The sequence below is a fragment of the Lytechinus pictus genome, chromosome 18 (assembly GCF_037042905.1).
Source record: "Lytechinus pictus isolate F3 Inbred chromosome 18, Lp3.0, whole genome shotgun sequence".
Classification (NCBI taxonomy): domain Eukaryota; kingdom Metazoa; phylum Echinodermata; class Echinoidea; order Temnopleuroida; family Toxopneustidae; genus Lytechinus; species Lytechinus pictus.
The window spans coordinates 16,166,105-16,189,194 of record NC_087262.1 but is presented as its reverse complement, the minus strand read 5'-3'; the positions used below and the strand labels follow the sequence as shown (position 1 = coordinate 16,189,194).

Below are 23,090 nucleotides of genomic sequence, written 5' to 3'. Positions count from 1 at the left end.
ACACCGATCGTACAGTAGAGGGCGTACATGTACGACTAAAACTGGACAATTTTGTTTAGGTCTAACCCCCCCCCCCAAAAAAAAAAAAAGTTCTCGCTGAATTCGCGCAAGGATTTATTAATGTTTGAGATACACAGCTTGTTCTTTATTTTTAAAACGAATATATCACCATGTCCAATTTCAAATGGAACCACTGGCGGATCCAAGGGGGGGGGGGCGTGCACAGCCGGCCCGTGCCCCCCTTTGAAAGGCACGTAAAATGAATAGATCTATGCCATTAAAAAGGCAAGTGTGACCCCCCCCCCCTCTTTTGCAAGTGAGGACCTTTTTTTCTTTTTTTTTGCTTGTCAAACTTTCCTCAAATGTGCCCCCCCCCCCCCTTTGGAAAATCCTGGATCCGCCCCTTGGTGTAACCAAAATTTTAGCTTGCAGTTTGCGCACGCAATTAAGTACGAATTCATTGTAACATAACATGCTGATGTCCAGTTTATGCATCTAACCCCCCCCCCCCCATCAGCCAGCTTAATTGTGCTTCACACTCGAATCTACTCAAAATTATATAGTATACCCGCGGTTCTAAATGCCTTTTTTCAAAATGCAAAATATCCTTTTCTCAAAATGAAATGTGCCCCTTTTAAAAATAAAATTTTTTGAAGTAAAGCCTAACCATTTTAGGTTAGAAAATCACAAAAGCGAGCGAGCACAATTTTTGAAATTTTCATTACAAATTAAAATCCAAGTTTGTGATAGATTTTGACATAATATTGAGATAATGAATTCACATTTCATCCTAATTCTCTCTTTCCTTTTCTCTTTTCACCTTTGGTCGTGATTTTTTTGGGGGTGCATGGGCAAGAGCCCCGGCCCAAGGACCCCCATCTGTACGCCACTGGTTGGATTGAAATCTGCCGAATTTGCTGGAGCTGGATGGAAAAAAAATTATTGAATCAGAAAGTGAGTTGAGTTATCAAACTGAAAATGATTTAATTGGATTTAAATTTCAGATTTCAACTAAATCCCCGGGGGGGCCACTTACATTGACGAGTGGATACCATGCGCGACCAAAAAAACACGTAAAAAGGATGTCCTTTTCACGATATGGCACGTTACGTACGTAACGTGATAAGGGTGTCAAAAACACAAAAATAATGAAAAAAGGGTGTCTATTTCGCTAGGAAAATTACGTGTTTAGGGTCGAATTTGCGGGAATGTTAAAACAAAATTAAAATGTTTTATAAAGGGTGTCCATTTTGCCCCAACACTTCGTGTTTAGAGTCCGATTTGCGCGAGGTGTATGTTACTAAACCAAATAAGGTAAAGCCGACGACCGAAGGACCCGTAACAATAAAACATTCATGTACTTGTTTAGGGGTTCATTTCAGGGAATATTTGCCAAGAGTATCGTTTTCTTTCCAATACTTGTTAAGGGTAGGGTTTCACACGCCAATACTTGTTAAGGGGTGCATTTTCAGAATATGGAAATTACGTGTTTAGGGTGCTTTTCGAGACCCCATGGTCGCGCATGGTATCCACTCGTGAATGGAAGTGGCCCCCCCGGGACTAAATCAAAAAGATTTTTTTGTTGGTCATTTAAGTTTCAAATGAAATTCTCAGCGTTATGAATGTTTTATTTCTTACTCAAAACAACTTTTTGTTGGTAGGGTGCACGTGGATATGCTGCAACTCCAATTATTCTAGGCTGGTTAATTTGAGCATCATGGAGGCCGTGCACATCCTGGGTCTGAATTGCAGCCTACTCATGCCTTGTGTATTGAAGGCCTGAATTGAAACAGCAAGTTTTGTATCTGCTAGTCTTTGCGTGGAGACATACTCGTTGACCAAAGTTTCAATCAGGGTCTGTGCCTATATATACAGACTACATCTAGCTGGGGAGGTGGAATTAACGTTTGGAAAAGGCAGCTGCTGAAAGAAGAAGGGGTACAAATTTCGTTTTGCTTGCCGTGAGTGTCGAAACTCCTCTGCCTCGATCAGCGGGAGCTAGAGTGCACGCGTGCATGCACCCCCCCCCCCCCGCCCCCAGCCTATACGCCTTTCGGGGGGGGGGGGCATTTCCATTGACGAGTGGATACCATGCGTGCGACCATATGGGGTTTCGAAAAGCACCCTAAACAAGTATTTTCCATGTTCTGAAAATGGATCCCTTAAAGGGATGGTCCAGGCTGGACATATTTATATCTCAATAAATATAGAGTAAAAAAAATCGGATAACAAATAAGAAGTTATTGAATTTTAAAGATTTGCATTATTCCGGTGAAACAGTTTTATATATATTATAGGCATGTCTTCATGAATATTCATTAGGTGGGCTGATATTGTCATATCCCCACTTGTTTCTGTTTTGTTTTCTGTTTGTGGTAACTCCCGTAGGAACTCGACAGGACAGCATTTTTTGCTGGTAAACGCCAAGCTGGTATATAACCAATTACCTTGGAAACATGTTACATCTAGGTTAATCAGTCATAGAGGCTGACGTAATAGACGACAGCATCACTCTTGGGCCTTTTTATCAAAGTGGAGACAATGGCAGAGTTGGGATTCGAACCCACAACCTTGCGATTATGAGTACAATGCTCTAACCACTGGACCACACGACCCGTTCTTTTGTATTTTATTATATGGAATTAGGGGTGTTTTTTTGAAAATTTTACTACCAGTTAACTATAACAATTGGATTGACGAATGATTAGTGCATTAGTTATTTATTGCCGCAACTTAATATTTCATCTCAAAATGGATAGGCACATCATTTACACATGTATGAAAAAATGAAATAATTATGATTTCATGTAACAGGAAAAGGGAAAGTGGGGATATAATAATAATAATAGCTGGATTTACAGAGCGCTTTTTGCCAGAGGATACAAAGCGCTGCTATTATTACCCCGGCTTTAGCTCGAGCTACCATCACCGGCGCTCAGTGCATGCAAGGAATTACTCCTGCCGGGTACCCATTCACCTCACCTGGGTCGAGTGCAGCACAGTGTGTATAAATTTCTTGCTGAAGGAAAATACGCCATGGCTATACGATTCGAACACACGACCCTCTGTTTCAAAGGCGAGAGTCAGCTAGAACCACTAGACCACGCCGCACCCATGACATAATCAGCCCATCACCTAATTAATATTTATGACGATGCATGTGCATATAACTGTTTTCACAAAATATTGATATACTTTAAAATTCAATAACTTTGTTATTTGTTATCCAAAAAAAATTTCAGCATTTTGCTCTGTGAATTTTACTTTATTTATTTAGATATGAATAATTTCAGCCTGGACCATTCCTTTAACAAAATATATTGGCGTGTGAAACCCTAACCCTAAAAGGACTGGGCTATTTGAGATGTATTGAGGACTGGGGGAGGGGGGCATGATGCCCCCTCATCTCGGCCGCCGTTCGCGCGATCGCGCCGAAATTTGGCACGCTCATTCTTTACCACATAAACTATACAAGCTAATATAAAAAAAATTCTGAAAATAATTTTTTTTTTAATTATTATGAATGAACTATGCAAATGTCACGATCGAAAAACATATTTGCATATTTTTAACATACTCTCTTTTTGCAGTTGTCATCTTTTTAATATTTTAAATTTAAAGGTTTCCACAAAGAATTTTTTCCTTCAGTTATGAATTTCTTTGTTTTTAGAATTTCTTATGTAAGTTCTTTGTTTTTCATTGTTTTTTTTCAATGGAAAAAAACTATTACAGACCATGTAACAACTAAATTAAACCCTAATTAATTAAGCAGTCCAATTAGAACGAAAAATAATAACCCTTTTATGAATTTCATCTCCCGCATAGACTAATTTGTACATAAACTTGATAAGGTATAAAAATGAGCCATTTTCGGCATTGCCTCGTAAAAAGTCACATGACGTCGCGATGGTATATTATATACCTGTATGCCGCGAATTTGGTCTCAAAAGTTGCTCGAGACTTCAAAGAAAAAAGTCTTAAAATTTTGCAGGGCTATATATTCTTTTTGCGTTTCGGAAATATCGCGCGAAGCGCCGGGCGAAGCGTCGAGGGGGCCGGGGGCATCATGCCCCCCCCCAGTCCTTTTAGGGTTAACAAGTATTGGAAACACTGCATGTTACCACAGCATGCATGCACTATATATGAATTGACCCCCTAAACAATTGTGTCACGGTCTCACGGACGTGATCACGGACATATATCGGCTTTTCTTATACCACCCCACACACCTCGGTCCCCGGGGGGGGGGCCACTTACATTGACGAGTGGATACCATGCGTGACCAAAAAAACACGTAAAAAGGATGTCCTTTTCACGATAGGGCACGTTACGTACGTAACGTGATAAGGGTGTCAAAAACACAAAAATAATGAAAAAAGGGTGTCTATTTCGCCAGGAAAATTACGTGTTTAGGGTCGAATTTGCGGGAATGATAAAACAAAATTAAAATGTTTTATAAAGGATGTCCATTTTGCCCCAACACTTCGTGTTTAGAGTCCGATTTGCGCGAGGTGTAGAAGGTGGGGTCGTACTAAACCAAATAAGGTAAAGCCGACGACCGAAGGACCCGTAACAATAAAACATTCCTGTACTTGTTTAGGGGTTCATTTCAGGGAATATTTGCCAAGAGTGTCGTTTTGTTTCCAATACTTGTTAAGGGTATGGTTTCACACGCCAATACTTGTTAAGGGGTGCATTTTCAGAATATGGAAATTACGTGTTTAGGGTGCTTTTCGAGACCCCATGGTCGCGCATGGTATCCATTCGTGAATGGAAGTGCCCCCCCCCCCGGGCCTCGGTCAAATCGTTGGGGCAAAAAGTACATCTTTATAAAGTATTTCAGTTTTTTATACCCTCGCAAATTGGACCGTATAAACACGAATGTAGTTCCATTATTTTGACACCCCTATTACGTTACGCATGTATGCACTCTATCTTGAAAAACAGATCATTTAGTATGGGGGTCACGCGCATATGGTATCCACTCGTCAATGGAAGTGCCCCCCCCCCCCGGGACGCCCTTGAACTCATGATCCGATCATATCATGCCATAAAAAAGTATATAGGAGCTAGTAAAAAAAATGTGATTCAGAGATCGAGGAATCAAAGTGACAGTGTTACAAATTTACACTTTATCCACTTATATGCTTCTTCAGATAGTTTAATGCATTGCAACATCAAATGGGAATCAGGAGGGGATGCAATTCCTCCTTAATTTCTTTTTTCTCAGACGTAATTGCCTATATCAAGGGAACTTAATTGCCCTTATTGTTGCCCCCTATATAAACGAAAGATAGGCCACTGGTTTCAGTATTGCCCCCCCCCCCCGCCTTTGATGGATGTAAATTGATGCCTTTTTTCACCTTCCGTCATCAGGGATCGAGGGCCCGGCCGCGCCCCCGGATCCGAGGGGGGGGGGGGCGGGGGCGTACCTCCACCTCGTGTACCCCGGCTTTCACTTTCGAATCCCTCCTTTCTCTGTCACTCTTTATGTAGGTTCTCTAATATTCTTATCCTCTGAATACTTGTTTTGTTTATATAGATTTTTATTAATTTACTTTGTCATTTTTTTTATGAAAAGAAAAACGTAAAGAAAAAAACAATGACGTCATCTCTCTTCACGAAACCTTCGTGAAAGAGGAGATTAGTCGTTGTTTTGGTTTGTGCCGAAGTCGGTCGGAGGTCGAATGATCGCACAAATTTTAATTAAAAAATCATAATGGGAACGATCAAAATAGAAGGCATCGAAATTTATCCAGCTCAGACAGAGGGCAGCCCTGATGTGTATTCTGAAAGTCCATTTCGCCTTGCCAAAGCAAAGTAAGTTGCCGACGTGACAGAGGCCAAAGTTTTATTATTACTTTGAGTTTGATCTTAGTCCCAACTATTGATTGTCGTGTTGGAAAGTACCAAACTTATTAAGGGGAGGGGCCAGGCCAGGCCAGTTTAATACATGCCGCCGCGCACAAAAAAATCACGCCATAAGTCGTGTGTAAACACGAGCGACCCACTACTAGTTAGAAATCCACTGCCAAATGCAGTTCATGGTGCGAGATTAGTATACTATTAAAATAACCTAGTTACAACTATACAAGTGTAACGTTTTACGTGGGGGATGGCATGTGTGATTGGTGTGTCTGAATCAATGGCTTTCAATTATTGTGAATTAGCATCACACCTCTTAACACCAACGCACCATCAAGGTTCTCGCCAAGGTTTATGGCTTGGCAGGGCATTTCATCTCTATCACTCAGCTATATGCAAAATCACACACACACGCGTAATCACTTCAGAATCATCTCACTTCTCAGATTCTTACATTCTACCAATATCGTGACATCATAAAATGAGCCGAAAATAGCACTTTACATACCGTTCCAGAGTTGTGAATTTATTGAAGATGAACGTATAATAACGTTAGACAGACGTGCAGGCACAAAACTTCATTAAGATTCTAGCTCTCCAACAGAATAAAATGGCCACTTGCCTCATGGCAATCAACGACTAAATCAATGTCTGCAGTGCAGTGGCTTTGTTCTGGACTGCATGAACTTTATTGAAAAACTCTCCTAAAACAAAGACTTGCACTTGCTTTTATACCAGACAGGGTCCAATACACACGGACCCCTCAATATGCAATTTGTATAGAAGTCTACATGTGTACACTTTTACATTGACCCCTACAGTCCATACTCCAATGCACACAGCTGTGCATAGACCCTACATAGACATACACTTGGAATGTTCTATTGTCCTAAAAGGGGGGTTTCTCCAATAGGAGGGGTGACTCTAGGGCAATTTTGTTACATAACCCCTCACCTAGCTTGAAACTTCCTAGTTTCAAAAATATATATTAAAAAAATAGAAACAAAATTGAGAACGGATAATTTCTTTTCCTTAAACAAAGTATGGTAGAAGAACTATTTACATTTGTACAACTTCGGATATATAAGTCAAGGCATAAGGCGTAAACAAAAATAAGTACTTTTCCTTTCTTAACGTATGTAGCACATAAAAATATATCAAAGGCACATATTTTGGCTTTGGTATTGCAAGTATTCAGCAAAAGTTTTGGCATAATATCCCTGATACATTTTTCAACCTTAACAGTAACAACATGTAAATGTACACTTACATTAGAACAATATAACTCAGCAAAAAAAAATAGTTAAAGATTTACATAATATGAATATATCTGAACACCTCAATCTAATTGTATCGAAATGCAACTAACGTTTAAAACCTCAGGCAGCTTATAAAAACCAGTAATACAGTATATGACTCGACCATGCTGGAGAGAGAATCATTACAGTGTATTATAATAACATACATCACTCGAGCTGACAACAAAGTCAGAGAACCGTCAGGAGGTACTGGGACAGATAGTCAACAGATAGAAATGAGCAAAGATAGTATGACAGAGAAATAAACAAAGCAAGGAGTAAAGTTTAGATACGGATAGCTTCAGGAGGAACAGAAATAACTGGAAAAGACAAGTCAAAATGACAGGTGATAGAGAAAGAAATTAATTTAGGAGAAAAATAAAAGAGTACCCCTGTACAAGAACAATGCCATTTACATTACACATGAATACATAGCACACTTTATAAAGTTCAAATGCTTAAACTTGAATTATACATGTATCAAAGACAATTCTAAAACAAAAAAATACCATATACCTGCTCTGGAATGTCCAAACTACTTTTCTAACTCGATCAAAACATAATTGGGTGAAGTCACATAACATTATGTTAAAAGAAATATACATAAGGAACATCGATCATCTTGTCGAAGAAATATGATAACACTATAAAAGAATACCCTTCTCTTTGTTTTCGCAATGTGTCAATAAAGTGGATAGAAATTGAGGAAGGGATAAAAAGATAATAGAGCAGACAGGAAATGAAGAATATCTACATAGTTATAAGCCTATAGTAATTATAAAACTTATGACGTATAAAATTAACCTTGTGAATATGGCAAACAGAGTGGAATGAAGAATGAAAGGAGAGAGGGTATGGAAAATATAGGGGAGAATGAAATATAAAAGTGACAGAAGGAGAAGAAACTGCCATATTCACAACACGCAGTAACAAAACATGTTATTATCTAGCTTATGCCGGAAAAGTTATTTCTGTTTGCCAGTCTTCAATCCGTGGTGACACTCCACTTGCTTGTCCCAGGATGCCGGTAAAAGGACGGGGTAGATTTCCGTAACATCAGTCTGCCGAATTACTCGTCCATTGTAGAAATACTTGATGGTCTTCTTCTCTTGCATAGATGCAAGAATCTTCCCGGGTGGGATGTCGCCATTTTCAGTGGTAAGCTCTACCTCTGTAGGAACGTAACTGTTTTGTTCCTCTTCAACAACTGGGGCAGTGTCTGAAGTAGCTGGTGTCAGGTCTGGGGTGGGTGGTTTTCCAAAATTGATTGAAACATGTGGGTGTTCCTCATCTTCTTCAGATTCGCTGGAATCTGACTTTGATTCAGAAGAAAGGCTTTGCAGAAGCATAGCCAATGGTTTGCCAGATACTTTTCTGGGTGGGGAATCATAAATGGGGGTGCACGCCAGTGATAGTGTTGGGCTGGTTATTTCATATTTGGCTTTCTTTTCTGGCTCCGTGGTGCCTGTATCATGCGTCACCCTTTTGACCACGGATCGACAAGTTAGACGTATTGGTGACCTGGACCGAGATCGGGAACGGGAACGGGAACGAGGATGCTTGGTGTTGTTGTGGCGGGTTAATTCATTCCAGCGGCGGGTCTCGTACGGACAATGTTTGCAACGGAATATCTTGGTGCTGGATCCGATTTTATGGGCTTGGTGGAGGTGGTCAAACAGCTTCGACCTCTGCTGGAATTCAGCCGTGCAAATCCGGCAAACATTTCCTTTGGGTGTGCGGCATTGTTCAGCCATCTGTGAAGGTGTAAAAAGAAAGCGAAAACAAAGGTTGATCATACAGTACATTACTGCAGTTTTATATGTCATAATCGTTAAGGTATTTTGGGGGGCGTCTGCGCCGCCCTGGATACCTGGAATTTCTATTTTGGTCTGGCGACATGGATGTACTATTATTAGTTTCACTTTCTTTAATTTCTTGGTCACTATGCACAATTACTGACTCATTGAGTGGGGATGAAGGAGGAATATGGTTTGATTCTTCACTTGTTTCAACTGCATTAGAAGTTATTTCTTCCTCTGTACTCAGCCCATTGTCATCATCGAGAACCTCGTTTTCACGGCTTTCGTCTTCTTGTATGGGGTCTGATGGTTTCTTCCACACCCACTTTACTAATTCCTCGCCTCGATAGGGCTTGAGGCGGTCACTATGAACTACTTGTGGTTTAGACCTGGGGGTGGCTTGGATTCGGAATACTACATCTGATAACTTGGAAACTATGAGATAAGGGCCTTTCCATCTTAATTGTAACTTGGGGGAGATACCCTTTTTCTTGGATGGGTCAAATAGCCACACAAATTTCCCTTCTTCGAGACCAGAGTCTGTGGTCCGTCTATCGTATATCCTCTTTTGTTTACGGGCACTTATTTTGTTTACTTTCTCTGCCCTGTCATGGGCTTCTTGCAGATTTTCACGCAGCTTTTCTGCAAAATCCCCATATATTTCTTCTTCGACAGGTATGGTAGGCATAGTGAGTTCTACAGGTAGGCGTACCTCCCTTCCTAACATCAACATGTTGGGGGTTTCCCCTGTTGCTTCTTGTGGCGTGCTACGATAAGCACTAGTGGCATAGGGTAGGAGTTCGTCCCACTCTCTGCCATTTGCATCCTCCTCCACTAGGATAGCTATCACATTTATTAGAGTGCGATTAAATCTTTCTACGAGTCCATCTGACTTGGGATTATATGCTGTTGTCCTTGTTTTATTTATGCCCAGGATTTTACACATTTCCGCGAAAAGTTGTGACTCGAAGTTTGACCCCTGGTCGGAATGCAACTCTTGAGGAACACCGAACCTGCAAACAAATTCTTCTACCAGTTTCTTTGCAACGGTGGCGGCTTTTGCATCGGGAAGAGCATACGCCTCCATCCATTTCGTTTGATAGTCCCCGACTACCATTACCCATTGATTTCCTTGAGCGCTCTTAGGCAATGGGCCTAGCAAGTCTATAGCGACTCGCTCTACTGGTATTCCAACTCTGTATTGTTGCAGGGGCGCCCGTCGCGTCTTCTGGGGCGATTTCCTCCTTTCGCAGAGGTCACATTTTCTCAAATGGGACCTTACATCTGCTATTAACCCGGACCAGTAATACCTGGCCTTCACCTTGGCTAGGGTCTTTTTCACCCCTAAGTGTCCTCCAAGAGGCCCACTGTGAATCTCGGCTAGTACTTCATCCCGAAGTTTCTTTGGCAAAATTATTTGCCATCTCAGTGATTTCGCATCATCTGACTCGTAACGCCTGCAAATCACGCCGTTGTGAATTTCGAGTTGATTCCATTGAGACCAGTAAGATTTGGTTGAAGCCGGTAAATGGGAAAGGGTTTCCCATGCTGGTCGCACTTCTCCCTTTTCTTTGGCTCGTATTATCCATTCTAGGGTTTTGTCTTCAAGCTGAGCTTTTCTTAACTCTTCGTACCCAAGGGTAGGTTGAGCAGCAATAGCCCTGACATTCTTAACCTCTTTATCAAGGGGGTCAGGTTTCTCTGCATTGCCTGCATTTTCCTCCCTTCCACACTGTTTACATCTGGGTCTAGAAAGACCATCAGCATTTCCATGCTTTTTACCTGGTCGATGTTGAATTACAAGGTTATATTCTGCAATTTGCTCAAGCCATCTCGCAGTCTGACCTTCTGGATTTTTGAAATTCAGCAACCACTGAAGTGAAGCATGGTCTGTGCGTACATAGACTTTACGTCCATACAAGTACTGCCTGTACTGTTTTAGGGAAACTACTACTGCTAACAGCTCCCTCCTAGTGACACAGTAGTTTTTCTCAGGCTTGCTAAATTTCTTACTGAAATAGCCTATCACCTTTTCCTCACCATTTTGTACTTGGGACAAAACTGCTCCCATGGCCTCTGCGCTCGCATCAGTGTCTAAGATAAAGTCTCCTTCTGGCAATGGGTATGCCAAGATTGGGGCACTTTGTAGCCTTAGTTTCAACTCGTCAAATGCTTGCTGGCAGTGATCTGACCACAGAAACGGTTTTGATTTCCCAGTGAGCTCATGGAGGGGACTTGCTATCTCAGCAAACCCACGAATGAATCTACGATAGTATGAGGCTAAGCCTAAGAAGCTTCTCACTTCTTTCATACATTTTGGCTTCGGCCATTCTTGTATAGCTTTCACTTTCTCAGAGTCTGTCCTTACTCCCTCTGAAGTGACTACATGGCCTAAGTACAGTACAGAAGATTGAAACAAGTGACACTTGCTTGGTTTAAGCTTTAAATTAGCACCACGTAATCTAGAAAAAGTGATGCGGAGTCGTTCAATCTCTTCTGGTATCGATCTACCATAGACAATGACATCATCTAGGTAAATCAAAAGGATCTCCCATTGTAGTCCTCTCATTACCTTCTCCATGAGTCTTTCGAATGTAGCTGGAGCATTTGTGAGACCGAAGGGCATGACTTTCCAGCTGTAAAGTCCATTTCGAACGACAAATGCAGACTTTTGTTTTGCCTCATCATCGAGAGCAACTTGCCAATATCCAGATGATAAATCAAGGGTGGAAAACCATCTTGCACCACCCAGTGCATCTAATGTGTCATCTATACGTGGTATGGGGTAAGCGTCTTTTATTGTCACTGCGTTCAGTCCTCTGTAATCAATACAAAGTCGCTTTGAGCCATCCTTTTTCTTTACTAACACAACGTTAGCAGCCCAGGGGCTGTCGGAAGGCTCAATTACCCCTCTCTCCTCTAATTCTTTGACTTGGCGCTGTATTTCTTCTTGGTTACACACTGGTTGCCTCCTTACTCTTTCTTTGATTGGTGGAGCATTCCCAGTGATAATGCTATGCTTCACTACTTCTGTCTTTCCAATGTCATTACTGTCCTTGGAAAATACATCTTGATAGTCAGACAGACATTGCTTTATATCCTCATGAAATTTTGGATCTACGTTTTGTGTACTGTTCTGATATAGCTCTATCATATATTCAGGTAGTTCAGTTTTATGATTGCTTTTAGGGGTATTTTCTTCAGCCAGACTGACAGGAGTCATTCTTCCCACAGTTGTACCTTCTTTCAAGGCTAACTTTTGACCTCCCGGATTTAAAATACGCATTGGTATTATTTCTTCCTCAGCCTTCACTAGCACTCTGCCAAGGATTAATCCTTTCTCTCCTAATTCACCTCCCCAATCTACTGGTTCAACTAGGGCAGGGCCTTGCATATCGCAATCCCGTTTTACTGCACAGCCTTGAACAATGGCTTCATGTCCAGGAGGAATTGTGGTGGTTTCTTTTACCACTACTCTAACATTAAAGTGCCTCCCTGTTTTGCTCGTACAAGGGATCTTTTCACCATTTACATTAAGCGTCAAGCTTTTGAAATCCAAATTACCCTGTGTCAGTAACAGATAATCCATGCCAAGGATTCCAGGACATTTTATGTCAGCAAAAACTGCTTTGACAGACTGTGTCGTCCATCCGACTTGGATCTCAACCCAAGCGACACCTATCACTGGTAATGGGGTTCCATCTACTTGTTGAATTAGAATGTGTGAACTTTCTAGTTTAGGCCTCTGCTCAGCATTTATGCTGTAGTATGTGCTTGAGCTTATTATTGTATCAGTTGATCCTGTGTCTATGAGGAAAGAAAAATCTAATGATCTAATTGTACATATCACATACAACCCTTGTTGGGGTTTATTTCCCAGGATATTGATGTTCAGTAATTTATGATCTATTGCTGGCTTGATTGAGACTGGGTCTGGGGGTCCAGATTCTGATGCAGCCTCTCCGTGGACCCTTCGGTGGGCTGACTGCCGTTTTCCTGTTTCTTTTTGTTGTTGCGTCTGGGCTCTTTGCACCGTCTGGCAATATGACCCGGTTTTCCACAGTTATAACAATCAAATTCTCCTGAATTGGGCGTAACAGTGGAAGCTTTGGGTTTCTGACTGTGCGGCTTCTTTGCCAGCATTTCCACAATGGAAGCCATTTGTTTGGTTTGCTCAGCCAACGCTGCTTCAACTCTGAGCATTCTTTCTTCAGTTTCTCGATCAATGGCCCGAATGAACCGGCCTGGTCTATTTTTATCACTCCTACGCTGCATTTCCACTTTTTCGAAACTCTCAGTTTCCACTGCAGCTTGAATAGCTTGATCAAGGGACTGTGGTCGCGCACGATATATCCCCTCTCTTACTGTCTGACTCTCGACAGCATCCATAAAATGGTTCCTTTCCAGTCTGTCCCTAGAGACCGCTGGAATCTCAGGATAGGCCTTCACAGCTAACTCATGGATTGCTTGGCCTAATTCCTGTAAACTTTCTTTTTGGCCTTGCCTTCTATGACGAAGTTCAATAAGATAGTTTTCAGCTTGTTGGGCAGGGCCAAACCTCCTATCTAACAGTCTGATCAATTCATGATAAGAATTCTTCTGGTGAGAGTCTAAATCACTGATAACTCTAAGGGCACTCCCTTTAAGGCTAGCTATAAGGAAGTGGGCTGCTACCACCTCACTCCATTCATTAACTTCACGGCAGGCTTCAAAGTGTTGGTAATACTCCTGCCATGCAGTGGTACCATTATACCTATCTGGTATCATATGTGGCCTTTGTATGCGTAGCATACTTCCTTTATTTATATTTTTTTTTTCATCCTGTCTATGGGTGGAAAATACATCATGGTGTCTATCTTGCCCTATATCCATATCTAAGGAGGGACCATATGGGCGTTCATCCCCCATGGGCACTGTTTGTCTTTCATTTTGACCATGATAGGCTGTGTGTTTCGCTTTCACTTCTACTTTTTGGTTCAAAGCACCTGGGGTAGAAGAGGAGTGCATGGCTGGATATGCTTGTAGGTTACGACACGGTGTATCTGCCATGTAGATTGGGATTGTTTTGTCCCCACTCATATGCCCAGACATATAGCCTGATGTTTCATCATGGTTGGCTACCATAGACTGCGGTAATTTGAAACGTATTTCAGAGTCATAATTTGGCTCTGAGGTTCCATGATCTACCATAGGCTTACTCTGTGGGCTTTGTGGAGTTTGTGCATGTTGCTTGTGTAACTCTATTCCTTCCATTGTTCTTTCTATCTGGTTTAGTCTAGTTTGAAAGTTTTCATTTTGCCATTCTAGAAGTTCTTTCTCCATTCTGGAGCGATTCAATTCTTCTCTTAGTCTCAGTATTTCGGCATCACTCCCTTCTATCTGATCTCTTTCTGTATTTTCACTCATCCTGTTTAGGGTATGCTTTACTTTAAGTACCACACACAGCAGACTTTCGCAATTACCCTTCGATTTGTTCTGTCATACAGACTACCCTTGATCAATGATAGGATTTATTTATGCTTCTTTACAATCTCGACTATTTAGAGACCAATCCTGCTTCAATCATGCAAATTTCTTTTGCCAGATTAGACTAAAAATATTCCTTTGTAATCCTTAGCATTTTAATCACTAAGTATTCATGATTTATTTCTATGCTACGAATCCTACTATTTAGTAAGGTATCGTTCTTCTAAAAGTACTCTCAGTCTTTCCTGGGTATTACCCTACATAATAATTTTTAATGGCTCGCAAGTAATGCTCATAATTAGTGCTTGCTTGTTATCTATACTCAAAAGAAAACTCTTGGTTCATGAGGAATGCTCATAACTGTTCATTGCTATTGCTCATGAAAGTTCTGGTTTGTGATTACTCACACACATTTGTGCTAGTTCATGAGTCTTACATACACAATGACTGGCTATATTGAGTATATTGGCAAGCTTTATGAGTCTTATATACATTTGCATTTTATAATATTCATGACCGAGTTCCAATGGACCAGTTGCATCAATTCCCGAGCGATATTTTGTGCATGGCCATAAACTTTGCTGATTGAGAGAGTATAAATGCAAGCTGCCATACCCCACCGCTGCCACCAATGTAACGTTTTACGTGGGGGATGGCATGTGTGATTGGTGTGTCTGAATCAATGGCTTTCAATTATTGTGAATTAGCATCACACCTCTTAACACCAACGCACCATCAAGGTTCTCGCCAAGGTTTATGGCTTGGCAGGGCATTTCATCTCTATCACTCAGCTATATGCAAAATCACACACACACGCGTAATCACTTCAGAATCATCTCACTTCTCAGATTCTTACATTCTACCAATATCGTGACATCATAAAATGAGCCGAAAATAGCACTTTACATACCGTTCCAGAGTTGTGAATTTATTGAAGATGAACGTATAATAACGTTAGACAGACGTGCAGGCACAAAACTTCATTAAGATTCTAGCTCTCCAACAGAATAAAATGGCCACTTGCCTCATGGCAATCAACGACTAAATCAATGTCTGCAGTGCAGTGGCTTTGTTCTGGACTGCATGAACTTTATTGAAAAACTCTCCTAAAACAAAGACTTGCACTTGCTTTTATACCAGACAGGGTCCAATACACACGGACCCCTCAATATGCAATTTGTATAGAAGTCTACATGTGTACACTTTTACATTGACCCCTACAGTCCATACTCCAATGCACACAGCTGTGCATAGACCCTACATAGACATACACTTGGAATGTTCTATTGTCCTAAAAGGGGGGTTTCTCCAATAGGAGGGGTGACTCTAGGGCAATTTTGTTACACAAGTTACAATTTTACAAAAACTTTTGTTTTTAATTTTACTTTAATTTTTTTAAGGCAATTCTCGCTAGGCCTAGGCCTACCCCAAATAGGAACAAAAATCTCATATTTGTCATAATGCGCGAGACGAGATAATTTTCACTCCGTCGGGTCGTCATCACCACTTCCGGTTTAGAGTCATGCTCGCGCGAGGTTCGCGATACTGAGTTTTCCACCACGCTGAAATCGATGCCAATCAGCGTAATATGTACAGAGTATAATACTTTTTATTACATTTGGTCAGTTTTGATTCCATTTGAATTATAAATAAAAATAAAAAATATATTTCACGTGAGAATAATTTTTATTCATGTTTTTATTTGGTTACAAAAAAATCGAAACAAATAATGAATATCTTAAAATTTTGCATTTAGCGACCGGCCTGACATCACGATCGTATTCAACTAGACACTAAATATATTCAGCATTCATTTCGTTCAATTTTTCGTCGACCACAAAATGGATAAAAATTAGTTTCGGAACTTTAAAAAATCTTAACTGACAGATGAATACCGTGCAATGGAAAGCGTCAGGCAGAATTAGTGACTTTAGCAGAAAAGGCTGTAAAACTGTTAGTGAAAGAGAGGGTTGTGATCACGAACTTTCCGAGCGAAAGCTACGTTGTGTTGTTGTGCATGACGGCACTGTTGATCTAAATGGCAAAACAGTGCGTTGGACTTCTGAACAGGAAGTTGTAATACCGAAAAAGCTATCCCATAATGCAATGCACGTTACAGGGATTTTCCCGGATCTCAGCGAAATCGCTATTTGGGGTAGCGAGAATTAGGGACCACTCACACAACATGCGAGGTTAGTATACTAACCTCGCACAACGCATGTGATTTCATAGTGCATTTTGACGTTTTCATTCATCACACGAATATGAGGGACTAAAACACGCCAAACCTTTCAATATTTTTCCACTATGTTAATCTTGATCGTATGATTTAAGTTCATTGTAAAAAGGAATTGGAAATTATTTATAAAATTATTAAAAGTGTTTTTATCGCTTACCTCCAAATCTCAACCACGATACTTCGTTCGATCCGTCCTTAGTCATCCTTCATACTGCGGTGGAAATTACGCAAACAACAACAATCGAAATGCGAATTTTTCCTATCGAACAGTCTACATTCAAGTCGCCGGCGCATAATAGGAAATTGTACCAAAAATCAACAGGTTGCATGTCACGTATAATTGCTGATGGCGCTACATCATAAAATAACGATGAACAGTGAAAAAAATGCTGAGCACCTAGAACGCAGCCAGCAGTACAGCTGATCTGACGTAAACGACGTAAACAAGCAAGTTTATTAAATAATATCGCGCGCCCTCTCTGTGCGTATAGAGAGAACCAGCGAATCGGGGCCATGCCTGCTTCGACATCAAGAAAAATCATCGATATAAAGTACCAGAAAGACAGAGAGGAATTGAAATTGGCTTCATATCGTTTTGTAAGTTTCATATCCAAAGCTTATCTGATCTTAAATCCATATATATTGCTAATTTAAAATATATAGCCCGAAAGGCATTGCAAGTGCCGTGCAAGTGGTTATCCTGTGGACGGCGGCGGTAATGTACCCATAGGTGATTAGGGACAGCATGGTCATGGACAGACAGCAATAATTTTCCGTTTCTAAAATTGCCTTTTCCGTTTCAGAAAATCTTAAATTCCGTTCCAGCATGTCTGAAAATGGAAATGCCGTTTCCCCATATAGACTTTGACTTGTGTACATGAAAAAGTGACTATTCCGCTTACATGGAAAATCAATGCGCAATATGACTCATTGAATGAGTCGCGATGTCAAAATGCTCACGCTTTAAAATCGATTTTAATCGAAGAGATTCGAGTACAAAAACTATCTAAAGAAACATAATCAACATGAATACATCCTCACCTTTCATATAGCATTATTTTATGGTTAAATGAGATTTTATCGCTGATTTGGGGACTTTTTCAGTTTTGGACATCGTGTTGAGCAGTCGACGACTTTCGCCTATCCGCCATTTTGTATGTGTTGAATATACTGCGATCATGATTATGACCAAACGCAGAGTGCAGCAACGCACGGCCGTGTTTCTGCCTTTGTAGTTTATGCAGACGTGAGTGTAAACTAATTTCGATACGATAAAGCGATGGAGGGGCTCGAGTGCAATGTGTGGATTGTCATGATTGTTGTAGCGAAGTGAGATCGTGTTTTTTTTCAGTTGATATTTGGATTTCGATGAGGATTCTGGAGTAATTTATGTTGCTATTCTGTGCATTTTGAGAAAAAATATGTTTTCCGTGATTTTCCGTTTGAAAAGCCACTTTCCGTTTCAAAAGGCCGATTCCGTGAATTCCGTCCATTTTGTGCGATCATGGAAAATCACTGTCCCTACAGTTTTACTTTTAGTGTGAGTGGGCCAGGTCAGGTGCACTCACAGTCGCACTAGACCTAGGCCTATATCAATTCGAGGTTAGCTATATAGATACGAGCACAGATGTTTTGCTCTTTGTATTTCAAATTTCTTTTAACAGCATTGTTTTCCTCTTACTTAGTCTTTATTTAGTTTACTTTTGTAGTAGACCCTATTTGCAATTTTAATTTTAGGATACAATTCATACAGAAGTACTGCAAAATGTCATATGACCAAATTCTGGGCAGTGTGACTGAATAGTGAATTGCTGAATAGTACTCTTCCTTTTTTCTGGAATTTTTCCTTCAGCATCAATTCATATTTTCTTTGCCTCGTTTCTTTGAAAATCTGGGAGAGGAACATTTTTTTTTCTTTATGTTGATAAGTTTATTAATAAATTGATTGTTAATTGATTTATAAATTGATTGATTGATTGTTCCCTTACTTAAACTACGGTGTGCTTGCCTGGGGCAACTCACTTAAAACGCAATTGCAAAAATTATTCATTGTTCAGAAGAGAGCTATTAGAAGTATATGTAATGTCAGTTATCGTGCCCATACAAATGTTTTATTTCATGACAATCACTTATTGAAAGTGGAAGATATTTACTTTATGCAGCTAGGATCTCTTATGTATGATTTTGATTCAGGAAGTCTCCCTTCAGCCCTGGCACTGGTATTTAAGAAAAATAGTCAAGTACACAATTACAATACTAGACAATCTTCCACTCTCCATATATCTCGTGCAAGAACAAAGTTCACTTTGGGCACTCTAGTTTGCACTGGACCCAGATTTTGGAATGCACTTGCCGGGGGATGTTAAGTATTGATAATTTAGCATTAACTGATAAATAACACAAGAAAAATAGGCTTTACGAATCACTTCCATAGTTTCTCAGTAAATAAGATTTCAATTTTCGTTTAAACACTGTAGAGCTGACAGCATGTGTAATGTCAGGGGGCCCCCCTTTCCCGGGCCTGGCTGGTCTCTGTCCTCATATCCCCTTTTTGTCCCTTTTGTACATAAATGTGTCCCTCTTCTCTCCCCGCCTCTCTCTTTAGAAGTTTAGTTATCATATTATATTATATTGCCATTTCTTTGTTGTTTATCCAATGTTCTTTGAATTCGTAATGAGGAACCTTAATTTACAAGCATTGCTTCACTTAGGTCTCCTCGTCTTCCTTTAAAATTATTTCTTTTCTGTCTTAAGCTGTATAATGTATTTAAAAACAATGTTTTCTGCATACTCTGTTTTATATATACCTGTATGTTTTATCATGTACTCTGCTCATTGTTTCATACACACTTATATGTTTGTCATGTATTCAAACTCAAACTTGGAAGACAAATAAAATGAACTTATGGATGTTTGGTCTACATATTACTGATTTGCCCTTAGGCTTAAGTGACCGAATACTGGGCGTTTTAGCCTAGATCTAGTCAAGCTTGTTCTTAAGTTGAAGCGCCCCAGCATGAAATGAAAATGACATAGAAATAGGCTAGATCTTTATTACTAAATGCACCCACAAATTATTAGTCAATATACCCATCATATTGGCAAGAATTGTACTTATCAAGGATATAAAAGAGAAAGAGAGCAATGGGGGAGGTAAAGTCTTTAGAATACTTGATTCTGCTACCAAATGCTAGCTAGTTGTCAGGTTGTCTAGATTTTGTACAGTAGGTTTAAGGTGAACATTGCAATGCCGTAATGACACAGAATAGAATCTCGCTCTTAATGGCTAATAATATTTTCAAAAAATCATTTGTAATTGATAACGATAACATTTATTCTATTGATGTTTTAATCATACAACAAAATAGTGAATTTTGTAAATAAAAACAAGTTAACTAAATATTTATTGGTCTGGATTTCATGGTGGCTGGGCGCATGGGCACAATAAAATAAATTGCCGAATGAGATATTAAACTCAAACTAGTCGTTGATGATTCGTAGCATCTAGTGAGGTGGATATTTAATCATTGTGGTGTAATTTACAAAGTGCAAAATTATTATCTTAATCTTCCACAAAATATATGCATGAGGCTTGTTCTTGAAGAGTGACTGCATTAGATATTAATCTAAACAAATAGGAGATTCTAGCATGTCTATAAAAAGTCTATCAAAACTCTTTGATGGGTAATTTGGCAAATGGAGATGCTGCTCACACATTACTCAGTGTCATATGTCAGTACGCATTATCAATTTTTAGATGGGTGTCCGATGACGAAGCATCGATATGCATCGCCTGCAACCAGAGGTTCACCCAGCTAAGACGGAAGCACCATTGCCGGATGTGCGGAAGGGTCCTTTGCAGCAAATGCTGTAAGGAGAAGGTGCCCCTCCCTCAGCTCAGCCTACATGACCCTGAGAGAGTGTGTGATATCTGTCTTCCCGTCACAGAGCTGGTCACCAAGGCACGATCCGGCTCAACAGTGAGTAGAAAATTATTTTTCAAGAAACGACCTTATGGTCTATACAGGTTTTTGGAAGTTTGGGCCCATATTCTATAGTCCATAAATATTTTAATTCAAAGCCCAGCTTTAGTTTTTGTAAATCCCCAACCCCGCAAAAAAAAATGCATATCACTATTCCATTTCAAAACAAGACAGCATTTCAAGCCCATTGATATACATGTAGAAGAAGTCACAGGTGATAAGCATAGCTGTACACCAATATAATACTAGTACCTCATTCTCTATTATCCTACTTAGGGATTCTCTACATGACTATATGAGTGACTTGTGGACAGGTACCGGTGATATCATTAAACCTAAATAAGTCACAGACATCCTAAAAGACACACAGCTTTTGTGTTGTTAAATTCTCCTGGCTTTCAAATGATTATCTGTAAAAAAAGTATTCCTTGTAATGCTAGCTCGCTGTAAATTGTTTGGGGCTAAGTTGAGGGTAATAATATGCAAATCCTTTGGAAGTGCATAGGGATGTTGTATTATAATGTGATATGCAATATACAAGGACTGTGTATTATTATTATCATTATCATCATCATCATCATCATCATCATCATCATCATCACCATCAACTTCATCATTATCATCATCATCATCATTATCATCATCATCATCACTATCACCGTCATCATCTTCATCATCATCATCATCATTATTGCTATTAAAAAAATAAATGTCCAACTTTTGTCAGTGTGGTGCTATACTTTTTTACAAAAAGATGATGAAAGATTTGATCCCCCTTTTCAAGACACCCTCCACTTCTCTCTTACCAGGCATTTCAAATTGAAGCATCGACTGGTCTCTTGGAGAACGTATGCGACCCCAAAGGACTTAGAAAGGTTGTTGAACTTGGCGGCCTACAGACCTTGATCTATCTATCGAGGGTCAACGCCCAGCCAGTCAAGAGGGCCTGTGCCTCTGGGATTCATACCATGTCTACCCATCAACCGTTGCAACATCTGCTAGCTGATGCAGGAGCTATCAAGGCCATTTGTAGGTAGGTCTAGGTCTCCAATGAACCATGCTGTGAAGAAACCTGCTATACACAGATATTGAACTGATTATATCCAATTGATTCTTGTATTGACAAGTTCCAGATTGGTTATTGACCATGCCTTTTGCAAATATTGTGCCAGCGATTTCTGCATTGATCGTGGGCTGCTACGATAGGTGTAAATAATTCTAAGGGAATGCCTGATTTACCAGCAAAGGCTCATAGTTCGAAGTCTGGTTGAACTTCATCTGTGGCATGGGTATGCACTTGAATTATGGGAAACAAAATATTCAAAATTTTGTGCACATTGCATATTTCCTATGTTTAATGCATTCTCAAGCTCTAATAGCAGAGAAAACAATTTCATAATATTACTCTCAGCAAGCCTTGAAATAAGCACCTGTGAGCCGGGGGCAATTTTTTTTAAAAATTGCCCCCGGCTCACAGGCTTTTTACAGGAACCGGGGGCAATTTTCTGAAACCAGGGGCAATTAAAAAAAATATATATATAACGGTGAACCACACCGCAAATTTGTTTATAGTAAGCGCAGCTCCTGCAATTTTTTTAATTAGTACATGAATAGCATATGCTAAGTATTAGGCTTATTCAAACATTTAAGAAATCAGATTTAAATGTTTAAGTGTTTTGACACCCTCACTCCACATCCCCTTTACAACCACACACACATGGGCTTATTTATTTTTCATCTTTAATGAACCACGATCAATGAACCCCCCCAAAAAAAAAAATCTAAATAAATAAATAAAAAAAATAAAAAAAAGAGAGAGATATGGAGAAAGAGAGAATTCAGATCAAATAATAAATTTAAAAAAAAATGAATAATTTTTAAGGTTTTTTTTCATGGTTAGAATCACGGGTGTGGGTGAGTGTTTGTGTGTGATTGTGACTGTGAGGTGCACTTGGATTGCATATAAATTATATTAAAGAAATGAAGAAATGAAATCAATAAATAACTCGGTCTATTCAAATTCCAACACATAGCCACAGGCTATGTACATGTATTGTAGGTTCACGTACCTTAAGTTTTTCACAAGTTATTTGAAAACGCAGATCTCCACAGAAAATGCCTTTCATTCTGGGAGAGTCTAAATTCGGTGAAAATGTATTCATTAATAACTTAAATATTCATCACAATGAAGAAATCATAAAGTTTTTTGACAGTTTTCAAAAATTAACATGAAATCTAAACTCTATCTCAAACGGAAAATCACCATCACTTAGGCCATTACTGATAGAATTCTCACCCAGAGCTCTGGCAGAGAACATGAGCTCAAACTGGCTTGCTAACACCACACTCAAGTGCACGGCGTCCTCCTATTTTTTTTTAGATGGAGCCTTGTTTGATTATTTATTGTCTGATATTTACCCCTCTCCAGGAAAGAAATTAA

General features: G+C 39.8%; 1 protein-coding gene across 2 annotated transcripts in view; it reads left to right on the top strand.

Moving 5' to 3' along the window:
• Nucleotides 1-5,624: 5,624 nt before the first annotated feature.
• The window catches only part of LOC135157555 (uncharacterized), a 30,315-nt gene continuing 12,849 nt past the window's right edge, over nucleotides 5,625-23,090 (top strand). Inside the window, exons 1-4 of one of the 2 annotated variants that reach the window (XM_064113558.1) lie at nucleotides 5,626-6,096; nucleotides 15,778-15,828; nucleotides 17,398-20,647; nucleotides 21,460-21,683. In XM_064113558.1, the coding sequence (XP_063969628.1) occupies nucleotides 20,348-20,647; nucleotides 21,460-21,683 (524 nt within the window). In that variant the 5' untranslated portion in view covers nucleotides 5,626-6,096; nucleotides 15,778-15,828; nucleotides 17,398-20,347. Of the gene's footprint in view, nucleotides 6,097-15,777; nucleotides 15,829-17,397; nucleotides 20,648-21,459; nucleotides 21,684-23,090 lie in introns of both variants that reach the window. The other variant, XM_064113557.1, reaches the window with a different exon arrangement.